At 42.0% G+C, this 15076-nt stretch overlaps 1 protein-coding gene across 2 annotated transcripts in view; it reads right to left on the bottom strand.

Moving 5' to 3' along the window:
- Positions 1-304: 304 nt before the first annotated feature.
- AIG1 (androgen induced 1) overlaps positions 305-15076 on the bottom strand; it is a 256927-nt gene continuing 242155 nt past the window's right edge. The window contains exons 5-6 of one of the 2 annotated variants that reach the window (XM_043457285.1): positions 6987-7150; positions 305-978 (exon numbers count right to left, since the gene is read on the bottom strand). In XM_043457285.1, the coding sequence (XP_043313220.1) occupies positions 941-978; positions 6987-7150 (202 nt within the window). In that variant the 3' untranslated portion in view covers positions 305-940. Of the gene's footprint in view, positions 979-6041; positions 6374-6986; positions 7151-15076 lie in introns of those variants that run through there. The other variant, XM_043457286.1, reaches the window with a different exon arrangement.

Below are 15076 nucleotides of genomic sequence, written 5' to 3'. Positions count from 1 at the left end.
AAGAATCCAAGTCTCCTGCAATGCAGGAGACACAAGAAATGCAGGTTTGTTCCTGGGTTGGGAAGATGCCCTGAAGAAGGAAATGGTAAGCCACTCCAGTATTCTTGCCTGGAAAATCCCATGGACAGAGGAGCCTGGTGGGTTAGAGTCCAAAGGGTCACAAAGGGTCAGACACGACTGATGACTCAGCACAGCAGATGCTCAGTAAACCCATTTTTCGTGAAGTATTAATAATAGAAACAAAATAGGAAAAGAAACACCAGTGTTGCTAGGGGTTTTGAGATGCACTGTGTAGACACTGGGCTAAGGGTTACTTGCTGTTTATTCAAGTTATAGCTTGCATCTAGGAAATGTTCACAAGGTTAAATCATGAGATCCAAGTACACTCAGGGTTTTGACTAAATCAATGCAATTATTACTAACATTGCCTGTTTAAGGCAATCGTGACATTATTGCAATAGGGAACATCCGCCCCATTTCCTCCAGGCTTATGCTTACGTTACTCAGTATAGGAAAAAAATAAATACACAAATGTTTTGCTTCACATCAGCCCCTTTGATTTTCACATATTTTTCAACAAGAAACACAATAGGATTCTTTTCTTCCTTGATTAAATGGAATTACAATTGCAAAAATTAAAATCCAATGACCAATTTTAGTTGTAAAAACTAGAAGAGTCAGAAAAAAAAGATGCTTATCATCAATAATGATTTTGGAAAGAATTCTTTAAAACACAATTGAGGGGAAGTTATTTTGGAAATATCCATATTCTATTCTTACACATATGTCTCCATGAAAGGTGTTCCCTTCCTTTGGGGCAGGGAGGCAGAGGCTGGTTCCACCATTTTCTCTGAAGCTTCCTCTCCTCCATCAGCGATGCCCAGGGGGTAGTGAGTCTTCAGTCGTAGCTCCATTCTGCTCTTCTGTTTAGACTTAGATCTCATTGCAGTTTAGGTTTCTCCTTCTCCTCTTCCATGCCTGGAAATACAGGCAAAGTACTTTATGTGGACATCAGATTCAGCAGGAGTAGGTTTAAAAGAACTCTCATCTCACCACGCTTCTTCCCACCCACCCTTCATGTCCATCCCTTTTCTCCTAGCCAAGAAGGAAAGTCGCTCACAACTTTCTCCAGAAATTTCCTCAGTGACCTCCCTCTCCTTCCTTCTCCCCAAATTGGGACATAACATCTTTGTGGCACACCCAGCTCTGACGGCCTCTGGGAGTGAGGAACACAAGTTCTTGACTCGTTGAGTTTGCACAGAAATCCCAATCGGACTGCCTTGTAACCAGCTTCTAGTAACAGGAGGTGTGGCGCTGATGAGTTTCAGAGACCTCATTTATTTTTATTTTATTTTTATTTTACTCATGACTCTTACCAAAGCAAGGACTCTGGATTTTCAAAAGTCAAATAATTTTTTTTGTTTGTTTTGTTTTATTTTTATAAGCTCTCATAGAGAGCTTATTAGCCACAAGAACGATTTATTTCCAGACCCACATGTCCTTAAACTCGAGTTCTCCCTTTATTCAACCCAAGCCTGGTAGAACTATGTTTTTCTTCCTGAGAGACTCATACGTACCGGACTGGTCAGACCTCGCCAGTGGTCTGTAATGAATAGTTAGTGATATTTTATTTTCCTGGAGATGAACATGTTTAGGTCATTCTCATAAATTAAAGTTAAATCTGGCAAATGCTCCCCGCGTTTTTTCTCTTGCTTCTACTTAAACACTTTTCTCCTAACATCAAATTCTCGGAGCCTTTTTACTGGAACAAAAGAACCCCATCTATTGCAGGTTCTGTTGGTATTCTTTTTTTTAAAAAAAAAATCGATTTATTTGGCTGCACTGGGTCTTAGTTGTGGCACGTAGGATCTTTTAGGTATGGCCTGTGGGATCCAGTTCCCTGACCAGGGATAGAACCCAGGACCCCCCGCGTTGGGAGCATGGAGTCTTACCCGCTGAACCACCAGGCAAGTTCCTGGTATTCTTTTAAGAGTTGCAAGTTCTCTGAGGGCAGAGCCCATTGTTTTGTTCCTGATTATATCCTGAGCACCTAACACAGTGTCTGTCTCATGGTAGGAGCTTAAGTAGCCTTTATGAGGTAAGTTAGTACACAATGACTATAGAGACGGTCGAACTAGGGGAAAAGCAGTAGGAGGGAACCTGGCGGGTGATCACGATGGGGCTTGGACAGGAGAGACACCCCACCCCTTCTCCCAGCCCCCAGCTGCTCGCGCCACCTGCTTGGGGTCAGGGCGGTAGCGGTGGAATGCGGGTAACATGCTCAGAACAGGTGTCCCGAGACAGTCTTTAAGGTTTGGTTTTCATGACTAAGGAACTGGCAGAGATCTGTAGCACTGTTTCCAAAGTACTTCTCAGAAATCATATTAAGGAAAACTTCAAGCTGAAGAGTAAGGACGTGTGAAGGGAGGAGGAGTCGGGCTGAGGGGGGGAAGGCAGGAGATGGCTTGGTTGTTGTTGGGTAACCAAGGCAGAGGCAGGAAAACACAGCACAGATTCTGTTCAAAGAGCGCACATGATTTGGGTCCCGACTCTGTCCCATGCTCCCGCTCCTGTGGAGAAGCTAATCACTGCTTGCTTTTCTTTTCAAAGTCTCTTTCCTCCTAAGTGTTCTCCTGCAGATGGGTTGAGTTGGCAGCAACAGTGGAATCTTCAAAAGCGGGGGTGGAGAACAGGGGCTGTTCATTGACCCAGACGGGGAAAATGGCTCCCCACCTACTTTAGTTTGGCAGCTTTGAGGTGAAGGGAAAAAATTAGACAGCTGTAAATAATATTTGGAAGAAGCAGAGGTATAATTTCCACACAACCAGCAGAAAGAAACCTGTCACGAAGCTGAGGCAGGATGTTCTGTCAGAAACGGAGCGGAAGAGCTGATTGACCTTGAGAGAGTCAGTCACATGTGGTTCCCCCAGGCTGGGAGAGGGGCCCGGAGGGCAGCGGGACCGACCTGGAGGTCTGTGTGGGCCTGTGGGGACATGAGTAGGGTGGAAAACCGGTGGGGGGCGAGGCGGACAAGGTGGCGGTTTCTGTCCCATGGGCCTGGCTCTGACCTCCTCTCCTTTCTCCTCCTTCACCCCAAACTTTCACTTTTGGACATTTTCATTTCTGGCCGTAAAAATTTGACTTTAATAAGACTGGTCACTCCAGTCAGATGCACTGAAATTAAAAGAAAGTTTTAGCTTAAGCACAGAATATTTCAGCTGTCGCAGGCTGTAGTGTGTCCCCCCTCAGATTCCTATGTGGAAGTCCTAAAGCCCAGGACCTCAGAATGTGAGAGAAGGCCAAGCTTGTGTCTGGACAACCATCTGCTAAAGAGATGAGGCATGTGAGTCATGGATCCAATTTACCATTTCAGCAGAAGCCAGGAAAGACCTGTGGGGGACCCTTCTGTCTGATGATTTGGACCCTCATGAAATTACATGGGAGAATTTTGTGTCAGCCGAAACACAGCGAGTCTGGACTGAAAGGGACAGAGACAAGATGAAATGAAGGATGAATGACTCTGAAGGTGGTTCAGGGGTTCACTCCTCCTTGGCCCAAGAGGGCTGCCTGAGAGGGTAGGGCCACACTCCCCTTCTGATGAGTCCTGAGGATACAGCTTTCAGCCAAAGATTATTCTCAGGCCTTAAACTCGAATGGAATTTGTCCTGCTACTTTCAAACCTGGTTGAGAACTGCGACCCCCTTTTTCCTTATGATCTTCTTTTTGGAAAGGGGATACATGTTTGATGCCTGTTCCACCACTATATTTTGAAAGTAGATAAATTTCTGTCTGGATTCACAGGTTCACAGCTGGATAGCAATTTTGCTTCAGGATGAACCATAACCCAGGTCTTACCCATACCTGACATAGATGATATTTAAGATGAGATTTTGGACTTTTAAGAGTTGATGCTGGAAATACTTTGGAGGCTACTAGGAATGCATTTTGCATGAATAAAGGACATGAATTTTGGGGGGCCAGAAAGTAGAATGTTATGGGCTGAATTGTGTCTCCCCAAACTTAAACCTTCATATCTCAGGATGTGATTCTATCTGTCGATAGAGATTTTTCTAACATAAAATGAAGTTGTCAGGGTGGCCCTAATCAAACATGGCCAATGTTTTTGTAAAAAGGGAAAATCTGGAGACAGCGCATATAAGGGAAAATGCCGTGTGAACATGAAGACAGCCATCTGCAAGTCAAGGAGAGGGGCCTGGGACAGATCCCTCCCTCAGACGCCTTAGAAGCAACCAACCCTGCCAATACCTTGATTCTGGACTTCTGGCTTCCAGAACTGTGGGATATTACATTTCTACTGTTTAAGCTGACCAGTCAGTGGTCCTTTGTTGCAGCTGCCCTAGCAAACCAATATAACATCCACGAAGCCACTTTGAGTTATTAATATTTTCTTTTGAAAAGAGCAAAATGTTTCATTGTTAATTTAGCCTGTTTTAAGGGATTTTTTTCACAGTTCATATCAGTTTTGATCTATTTGTTATTCTGTAAGCTAGGTCCATGATTCTGAGTGAAGTTTCTGAGCTCTCCTGTGTCTGGGTCTCCAGTGGTGACATTCTGATGGTTCTCTAGACAGGAGCACTTGGATTGAATGATGTTGACTCTGCTACCATCTATTGTGGTGGGTCACTTATTTCTGGGCTCAGCTGCCTCTTAGTTAAAAATAAGATTGGTTTAGATGATTTCTAATCTGATTTTAATTCTAAGACTCTGTAATAATGCAATTTTTATTTTGAAGTTGAAGCCAACATAACCAAGTGGAGGAAGCTGACCCATTAAAAATCCCTAATGATGGATCCAAGGAAGGGGGTTCAAATTTGGCATTCTTGCTCCTTGGGGGATTTTGTCTGGGGTGGAGTAAATGCAATCAGGATTGCAACACTGTACTTGATTGTACTCAATTCCTTCTAACACACGCACACAGACACACACATGCGTGACTGCTTTTAATCAGCAATTTCAAATTCAACTACCTACAGAACCAGGCAGCTACCGTGAAGGAGCAAAACGGCCAGGTGAGAACTAAGGAAAACTTAACAGCCATCGGAAAGGGGGCAACTGATACCCAATTCTAATCCATTGCTGCCAGCAGAGAACAGTGGCCTTGGAGTTGCCAGATCTTAAAATACTTGATTAGCTGAGAAATCTGGACTTTATGTGAAATCTCCCAACTTTTAAATACTGCTTCAAAAACAAAAATTCTGTGTAGGCCTAACAAAACTTTTTGGCAGGTAAAATTTGGAGGAGGCCATCAGTTTGCAATTGCTTGCATAAACAAAAAAAGATGCCCACTTGACTCAAAACATCTGCCTTTGGGGAATTAACTGGATGGTTCCACGTAGGTAAAATTAATCTCTACATCTGAAATGAGTTACAAAATGTTAGTTGACCTTAACTTGTATCGCTTAAGAGAACAGCACAAATTAAACTGGACAGATCATTAAAAAACAACAACAACAAAAAAAACCCCTTAGCTTCACTATTTATTTTTCATGTCTAACTCAAAGCTGCTAAAGTGCAATATTCTATTAATCTAGGCTGGCTTCTTTCTCTCCTGGTTTTCAGACCACCCTCTTTTAGAAGTAGTAGAACAATGACCAAATGAAGATGGGACTCGAGCTAACAGAGGAGAAGCTGGAACAGAAAGAAGTACTTTCTGAATAACACAGATTGGACACGTTAGCTTAAATTTAAATGTAGCCTTTCTCTCAAGAAGCTGAGAAAAGTTTATATTTTATTCTCAAAATATTTTTGTAAGTTAACTAAATACTTTTATAAGTTATCTAATAGAGAAAGATTACAATTCCCATTGAACAGAGAAGAAAATTATTAAAAGATTAATTTCTGGTCCACCAAGCTGTAGCCTGAACTGAATCCAAATATTTGGCACTTTTCCTAATAGAACACTGCCTAAAATCAAGCCAGCTGCTGAGAAAGGAAACCCTCAAATTCCTCTGGGCCATTTAACACTGGCCAACACCTCGACACATGCAATCTTAGAAGATCCACACACAAAAGAAATCCAATTCAATGACATGCAATGAATGGGTTTTATTTGTCTAATTAGATCAACCTCCTGGCATAGTATTTGGCACAAAGCAGGAGGCCCGATGTTTGTGGAACAGGGATCATTTACAGGTGACATCTACAATGTTGTGACTGTGTCGGAGGAGCTGCCCAGAGCTCTCTAAGGTCCTCAAACCATCTTCCCTTTGGATGTATTTTCATGCAGGACTCAAATCACTACATCCTGTGCTGTGACTTTTTCCACCTTCCCATTTTTATGTTATCTGACATAGACTTAGGACCAGTTTTGCACAGCTGGGGTAAGGTTACGTGTCTTGCCAAGATGGAGGCTCTGCCATAAACAGAAACAAAAGAGAAATCAAGTCATAGGTTAAGAAGGTTTCTGCAGCCATGAAGTATTACCCTTTACTGCCCATTCTTCTTTGCCACCTTCAAGTCTTGAATATGACAGTCACTGGTGAATCATTCTTGCCAGAGGCATTCCGGTGCTGCCCAGAGTTTTAGCAGAACGGTGGCAAGACCTCTCGGCAGCCACTGCACCCACGCAGACAATGACGCAAAAAGTGGAGATCTGGGTGATTTCTAATGAGACTGTTTGGTTACATTTAATAATTTATCTATTTCATCGGGGTAGTGGGGAGTCCTTTTAGCTAAGGTAGTATTTTGTTAATCAGAATGAATTTCCTAATTTTCTTTTTCGGCAAACACTACATTTCTCCCTATAAAATTTTATAGACGTGCTTCTTTTCTTTTAGATCTGGATGTTTTACTAGCGAAAATGACACAGTGAGTAATAAACCTTTCAGGTAACTGCCAGCAGCTCTTAAATTAATATTGAAGTTATAAAAATGAAACTCTTCATAAGGGATCCTGTGCTACAGTGGAATTTTCCATCTGTCTCGGCAGCAGTTCTTTTGTTTTATGCCCCCCTGAACAATACTTACTTCTCTGTGTATCCCAGATATAGCTGTTCAGAACTTCTCCCAGCAGGTACAAGAAGTTCATTAAGATGGTTGTAGACCCAAAGAAGAGGATTCTGGCTCCTGGGCCAATGTGTTCCAGGAAAGGGTACACCCACATCCCGGTTACATGATGCACCCAACATACCCTGTAGTGGAGTCGGAAAGAAGACAGAGACAGAAGTTACTCTGATGTCAGATTTCAGAGCTGCCGCTATGACAAACACAGACCCCCAACTCCAAACAGTGGTTGGCAATATCAGTTGCACCTGACTCTCAGCAGCTACCAGAAACTTTGTTGTTGTTATTTGTTTTCTTTTACTTTTTATTCTAAAATACTGGGTTGGCCAAAAAGTTCACTCTGATTTTTCTATAAGATGTAATGGAAAAAACTGAATGAACGTTTTGGCCAACCCAAGAATTTTAGACTCATGGGAAGAGTTGTAAATATGGTACCCAGAGTTCCAGTATGCCCTTCCCTCAGCTTCCCTGCATCTTAGCATCTTATCTAACCATAGGCCTCCCTGGTGGTTCATAGTAAAGAACCCACCTGCCAATGCAGGAGACACTGTGTTGCTAAGATCCCCTGGAGAAGGAAATGGCAACCCACTCCAGTATTCTTGTCTGGGAAATCTCATGGACAGAGGAGCCTGGTGGGGTACAGTCCATCGGGTCGCAGAAGAGTCAGACATGACTTAGTGACTAAACAACAGGTAACTATGGTACAGTTGCTAAAATGAAGTAATTAACCTGTAGACTTCACTTGAAACTCCCCAGTCTTCCCACCAATGTCCCTTATTGGTCCAGGATCCCACGTTGTTTTTAGCAGTCGTCTCTTTAGTTGCCTCCAATCTTGCACTTTCCCATTCTCTCCTTGCCTCTCCTGACACTTGAAGGGTCTGGTCAAGTGTCTGAAACTGTTATTTTTTCTAAACACAGTTACATAATTGCCTTAATCTCTTCTTTATGCCATGAAACAATACAGCATTAGGCAACCACACTATGGTAACACCCAGGCGAGAATGTTCCAGGAACTCTGCCATGCTGCCTTCCAACTAGGTACCAACAGGCATCCCGTGTGCTGACGGGCCATCCAGTAACCTCGCTGACATCTGGCTTCCCAGCACCTGACCTCTGGAGCACTTTTTGTTTATCTCTTTTTTCACCCTGTTTTACATAATCCTTGCTTGTAATTATTCTATTTGTGTTCTGGAGATATTTTAGGCTCACTGGGAATATATCATTAATCTCCCTTGTTTTTAAAAGTTTAGTAAGAATATCTGCTTCGTTGGTTTAGTCCTGACACAACTGCTGAGAGCTATTTTCCAAAACAGTCTTGGGTTCATTACTTTATCAACCGTTGTTAATTCTGAAGACTAAATAGGATACAGATTACTTTATTGCATGGGTAATAAAAATTACTTGAAACATTTATGTGTTTGGGGGTCATCTTCCATATCATCCATGGCTTCACTCCTCTTTGAGCAGTTGATCGATGTGTATATTGCCTATCTATAAACCTCATCTGAGACAAGAAACTTGCCTTTACCTTAGAGCTTGCAATCTCAATGAGGGTGATATTACTCCCACCTCAAGGAAGTAAAAATTGGTTCTAGGAAGGTAGCAAAGAAATATTACTCTTTAATGCACAAAATAGAGATACATACATACATATATATATACACTGAACATCAACAGATATAGTTTATCTGTGGTATTAAAGTTTCATAGGCTCAGAAATTCCACTCTGAGGTATATATCTAAAGGAACTGAAGCAGGATACAAAAAGATATTTGGACACCAATGTTTACAGCAGCATTATTCAAAATAGTCAAAAGGTGGAAACATCCCAAGTGTCCATCAGCAGATTAATGGGTGAATAAAATGTACACACACACAATGGAATATTACTCAGCTACAAAGGGGGATAAAATTTTGATGCATGCTACAACATGGATGAACCTTGAAAACAGAATGCTAAGTGAAATAAGCCAGATACAGAAGGGCACATATTGTATGATTTCATGTATATAAGATACTAGAATAAGCAAATTTGTAGAGACGGAATGTATGATAGAGGTTACCAGGGACTGGGGGGGTGTGGGATGGGGAGGATTATATATGGTACAGAGTTTAAGCTGGGAATAATGAAAATATTTTGGGTGTGGCTAGTGGTGATGATTATGTAACATCATGAATGAATTCAATGACACCCAACTGTACACCTACAGATGGTTAGAATGATAAATATTACGTTGTGCATGCTTGCTCAGCCATGTCTGACTCTGTGACCCCATGGACTGCTGCTCAAGCTCCTCTGTCCATGGAATTCTCTAGGCAAGCACACTGGAGTGGATTACCATTCCCTTCTGCAGGGGGTCTTCCCAACCCAGGGATTGAAACCATGTCTCCTGCACTGCAGGCAGATTCTTCACTGTCTGGGCCACCAGTGAAGCCCTTCATCCTCATCTACCGACGTAAAAATCAGAGTTTTTGGAGTAAAATGAGGATATGTCAGAACTGACAATGGAAATGTAAAGTTCTCCAGTTAGGGAAGTGGAGAGCTATTCTGAGAATGGTGCTCTGATATGTAAGCCACTTTACTTTATTTAACCATCCCATGAGGTAGAATCATCCCCTTTTTACAAAGAAACAGAGACTGGATTAAACAACTTGTCTTTAAAAATGGCAAAGCCAGGAAAGGAATGTACATCTGATTTCTTTTCTCCTGTGTGGACTTGCTTCCCTGTATGAGATATTCAAAACTGTCTCCAAAGGAAAAGAAGGTTTTCTTTTTTTTAAACTGGTTTTGACTTAGTAGGTCATCATACTATCTCAGATATAAACGTCCTGTTGTGTGGGGCTTCACCTGAGTTGGTGTGAATGATGCAGACACTTGTCTTAACAGGTTGTGTGCTTTCACCATTTGTTCCCTTGATATAATCAGGGCTCATTTTTTCTGCACAAAAACGACTCACGACCTTGCTCATCCATTGGTGGAGAGTTCTCAGTTCTTGGTTGACTTTCCCTTTCTATCTCACTTTAAGGCCTTCCTGAACTAGTGCTCAAACAGCTTCTGCTTGAAGTAATGATGCCAATTTGAATTTTAATCTAAACAAATTGATGACAACAGTTTGTGTGTGTGTGTGTGAGCGAGTGTGTGCCTGTGCATACATATATATGCATATGCTGTAGTATCACAAGACTTCTGGGATTGACTATTAAATGTCCTTCCAATTTCATTCACTTGAATGTGCAATTAAGAATGACAATTTATTAATGCCTCCTATTTGAGCTGTGTTGCACACCAGGAATACAGAGGCAAAACGAGGCAAAGGTGAGTCTTGTCCCCATGCAATGCAGTCTAACGAGGAATAGAGATACTCATGGAAAAATGACAAGTGTAGTCAGAATTAGGGTAAGTGGAGGTGTGTCACGGGTGCCCATTCTCTGCTGTTTTGGGAACCTTACAGTTACCATCAGGCTTTTTTTCTCTTATGTATTCACCTTTCTTTCAAACTAATTTTTTCATAGCTGATGAATACGCTCAAATGCTTCCCATTCAAACACAGTCAAAAAGTTTCCATCAGCTTCATAAATACTGCTCTGTATCTTTCCTTCTCATCAAAGACAATCTGCTCCGCTGAGTTTACATTCACTGACTCCAGCTCCGTACATTGCGCTCTTCTTCCACCAGCAGTCTGGCTTCTTTCCTTGATACTCCACTAAAACACACTGGCTCTTTGACCTCAATGTCTCCTGTTTGCTCTCTCTGTTTCTGACTGCTCTTTTTGGTTTTCTTTCTAAGTTCACCCTTTACTCCAGCCATTCAATGTTGAATTTCCTTAGGGATTGATTTTTAAACCTTCCTCTCATATCATGTCTTCTTGGCTGATGAGTTTTTTCATGTTCAATGCTGCATGTCTACTACCTACACAGACACTCCACAAATCTATGGAGTCTAGAACAGGTTTCTCCTCTGTTCTGGAACAGTTTATCAAACAGTCCTCAAAACATCTCATTTTACATATCTTAAAGCTACCTCGAAGTCGATTTAGCTACACCCAGAGTCATGCTTTTTCTCCCAGCAAACCTGGTCCTTCTCTGGTATTCCCTTCTGCGAATGGCACTCTCCCTCATTCAGTTTTGTAACTCAAGCCTGGGGGTCATCTGTGCTGTGTCCATCTCTTTCACCACATGTAGTCAGTCCATTACCTTGTCCTGTCAAGGTTATCTCACACATCTCTCTACTATTATCTCCATGACCAGCATCTGAATTTGTGTTATGCTCATCTCTGCCTGGAGTGGTGTAATGGTTTCTAATTTGTTTCCACATCTACTTCTGCCTCCTTCCAATTTATCCTCACAATTGCCATAGTGAGTGTTTCAAACCAGAAATCTGAACACATTGCATTCCTGCTTCAAACACATCAGTGGCCTTCCAATGTGTTATTTTAAAAAGACTTTGGTTTTTAACGAAGTCTAGAGTGCCCTTCATAGAGTTGGCTTCTACCTGTCTCATACCCCCACCGCCTACCCTGCTTCTCTTACGCTGGCTTTCATTTGGTTCCTTGGTTTTACCACATTCCCTCATGCCACGTGGATTTACACGTGCTTCTGTTTCTGTCTACTGTGTTAGTTATCTGCCCTTTAGACTCATTGTTATATTTCTCCTCTATATCTTATCTCAACTATTATAACTAACTAGCCATGATGCAGGAAAGTTTTCCTTGATCTACTAGAATAGGTCAGATTTTATTCATTCTTAGAGAACCACGAATCTCTTTTATTTTTAAGCTTTTCTTTTATTAGTATTTAAATGTGAATATCTTTATTTGTATAACATTTCTTCCCCTCTAGCACATCTGAGTTCTGTGAGGTGAGGGACTGTTTCTATTGCTTCATATCATCGCATCCTCAGCACTTACCATAATGCCTGACACATGGTTGGAGAAGGAATAACTGAATAATGTAGCACTGAAGCTGTGATGGGAAGGATGAGTAAGAGTTAGCTGAACAAAGATGGGAGACAAGAACTTTCTAGCCAAATGGAACAGTATGTTCAAAGTCATGAAAACAACAGAGAATTCCCAGATGTTCAAGAAGAAACCATTCTTATTGAAATCAAAGGAGGGGGCATGAGGGGCAGGCAGTTGCCAAACTGTGGGTGGTTTTTTAAGCCAAGGTAAGAATTGTAGACTCTGTCCTAGTGTGGACAACAGGAAGTCTTTGAAAGGTATTAAATAAATGTGAAACAAATCAGATTAACCTGGAAACCAATTGTATCAGAAATGGTGGTAGCCAGAACTGGAGTGGTCGCATTGGGAATGAAAATTAGTTAGTAGATTTAAGAGCTATTTAGACCAGTATCCATCGAAAATGGTAGGTCATAAGCAATTGCATGCTGTATATGGTCAGGAGAGCAGATACTTAAGGATGTTTGCAAGTTTGTCAGTTGGTGGCTTAAATTCAACCATGGTGGGAGTAGTTATATTGAAAACTGCCAAGTGCTACACATAAGGGTCCCCTTTGCTTGCCTCCAGAAGAGCTGGTTGTTAAACACTTGCCCGTAACCCACTAGTTACCAGCATTTTAAAAAGCAACAACAGAAGAAAACATAACAGAAAACATTATAAAGTTGGGCATATAATGACAATGAAAATTGTTTTGTGAAACTTCTGTTCCACTTGTGTGTGTATGTGTGTGTGTGTCTATGGTGAGTGTGTGATTCTGCGTGCTGGTTGGGTCATGATACAGAAGATGTTTCATTTATTTACAGTAAGATTAGTTTGAAAGGCACTGATGTAGGAAATAGAATTAAGAGAACTTGGTGATGGATTGGATTTAGACAATGAGGGAACTGAGATGAGTTAAGGATTAATCATAGATTCCTGGCTTGATTAACTGGGTGGAGAGTACTGCCATTCCCGGAGATAGGGAACGCTGTCAGGGAGCTGGTTTGAGGGGATAGTGAGTTCAGTTTGGATACGCTGAGTCTGAGGCGTCTGTAAGACATCCAAGTGGAGATATCCTGAAGGCAGTTACAGGGGTTTGGACTGCAGAGAAAGGACTGATGTGGCAATACAGATATTGGGTTCATTGGCAAAAAGATGGTGGTTGAGGCCATCAGAACAGATTAAGGCAAAATACACAGATGATGGAAGTAAGTCCATACGAGAGTTCTCAAAAGGATCAGGATTTAAGGGGTAGTTTGAGGAGGATGCAGCTTTTTAAAAAGGATACCAAAAACAGGTAAGCTAGAGACATGGAAGAAAGACAGGAGTGTAGTGTCTTGAAGTCAATGGACAAGTGGTTCTAGAGTTTTTATTGTTTAGTTGCTAAGTTGTGTCCAATTCTTTGTGACCCCATGGACTGCAGCATGCCAGGCTTCCCTGTCCTTCAGTATCTCCCAGAGCTTTCTCAAACTCATGTCCATTGAGTAGGTGATGCCATCCAACTATCTTAGTCTCTGTCGCCCCCTTCTCCTCCTGCCCTCAACCTTGCTCAGCAATAGGATCTTTCTAATTGGTTTTTCTCTTTCCATCAGGTGGCCAAAGTATTGGAACTTCAGCTTCAGCATCAGTCTTTCCAATGAATATTCAGGGTTGATTTCCTTTAAGATTGACTGGGTTGATCTCCTTGCTGTCCAAGGGACTCTCAAGAGTCTTTTCCAATGCCACAGTTTGAAAGCATCAATGTTTCAGCACTCAGCCTTCTTTGGAGAAGGAAATGGCAACCCACTCCAGTATTCTTGCCTGAAAAACCTTGAGAGGGTCAAGAAGCAGAGAAGCAGAGATCCCCACCTGAGCAGTTTAGCTCCTAGCCTGTATGCCAGCACTCTTTGAGTGTTCTGAAGGCTAGGATGCAATGGATGGGAACAGCTGGTAATGTGCTCAGAACCAAAAAAATGACCCCACTTAGAAATTTCTGCATAAATCTTTTTTTCCCCCCCCATTGACTATAAAAGCAACTCAAGTTCAGTGTAGAAAATATGTGAGACACAGACATTTTACAAGAAGTAAGATAAATCAGTTTTGGTGAAGCTTTATCCCCTGGAGATGGAAATGCAACCCATTCCAGTATTCTTGCCTGGGAAATCCCATGGACAGAGGAGCCTGGCAGGCTACAGTCCATGGCGTCACAAAGAGCTGGACATGACTTAAGAGACTGAACAACAACAACAATAACAAGACTGAGTCTCTTAAAAAACTCAGAAATTGAATTTTACAACTTCTCCCAAGGAGAGAAAAGCCACTGTAGGGATAAAGTGATAAACACTTCCTTCAGAGAAGGTTTTGACTTACCCCTTAAGAAAGAGTCACATCACACGTGTAGTTAGCCTACTGGAATTTATGGCTGCTCTGCAGGCAATGAGCATGCGCCCCAAGGTGGGGTGAGACAAAGGATGTGCATCAGCTTTTTGCCTAGTGGGTTTCTGTGCCTCTCATGTGGTACCTCCAACCTCATGCTTCTGAAGGACTTTTCAAGGGCAGTTTTGACCTTTGGCTCAAATGCTGACTTTAGAGCTAGCCCTCTCTTTAGACCTAACTATCTCATATAGGGTCATTCTAAAGGCCCTTTGGATATCTCCTGAGTATTGACTGCATGGAGACTGGTTCCTGCTACATTTCTGAGAATCTAGATTTCTGAAGGGTTCTGGAGTTTGTGTACTCATTTATCCAACAATTCTTGAGTCTCTACTGTGTGCCAGGTGGGGTGAGCAGTCATGAGGGTGCAAAGGTGTGCCCTTGAGGAGATCAGGGCGGAATGGGTGCCGAATTTCCCACTGAAAAGGCTGTACGTTCCAGGGGACATGACAAAGGTCATATGTTTAGGCGAGAACAGGGCTCGGAAAATGGGGCTCAAAAAACTCCTTGGTGATGTGTGTGGTAGTGCTAGAGAATTCATGTATCAATTCACAGGCAAATGCCAAATGGAGGCATCTCATTCCAGCAGCATGGAAACATCCTCTCACTCAGTTAACAGAATTTTAGACGCTAGAGATATAATTAGATAATTCTTCATTTACTGTGGGTTTAAAAGAGCATTCTTAAGACAGTCTTTTAAGGTAAAAT

This window comes from Cervus canadensis, chromosome 33 (assembly GCF_019320065.1).
Source record: "Cervus canadensis isolate Bull #8, Minnesota chromosome 33, ASM1932006v1, whole genome shotgun sequence".
Lineage (NCBI taxonomy): Eukaryota > Metazoa > Chordata > Mammalia > Artiodactyla > Cervidae > Cervus > Cervus canadensis.
The sequence above is the reverse complement of the archived record's forward strand: the minus strand, read 5'-3'. Positions and strand labels throughout refer to the sequence as shown.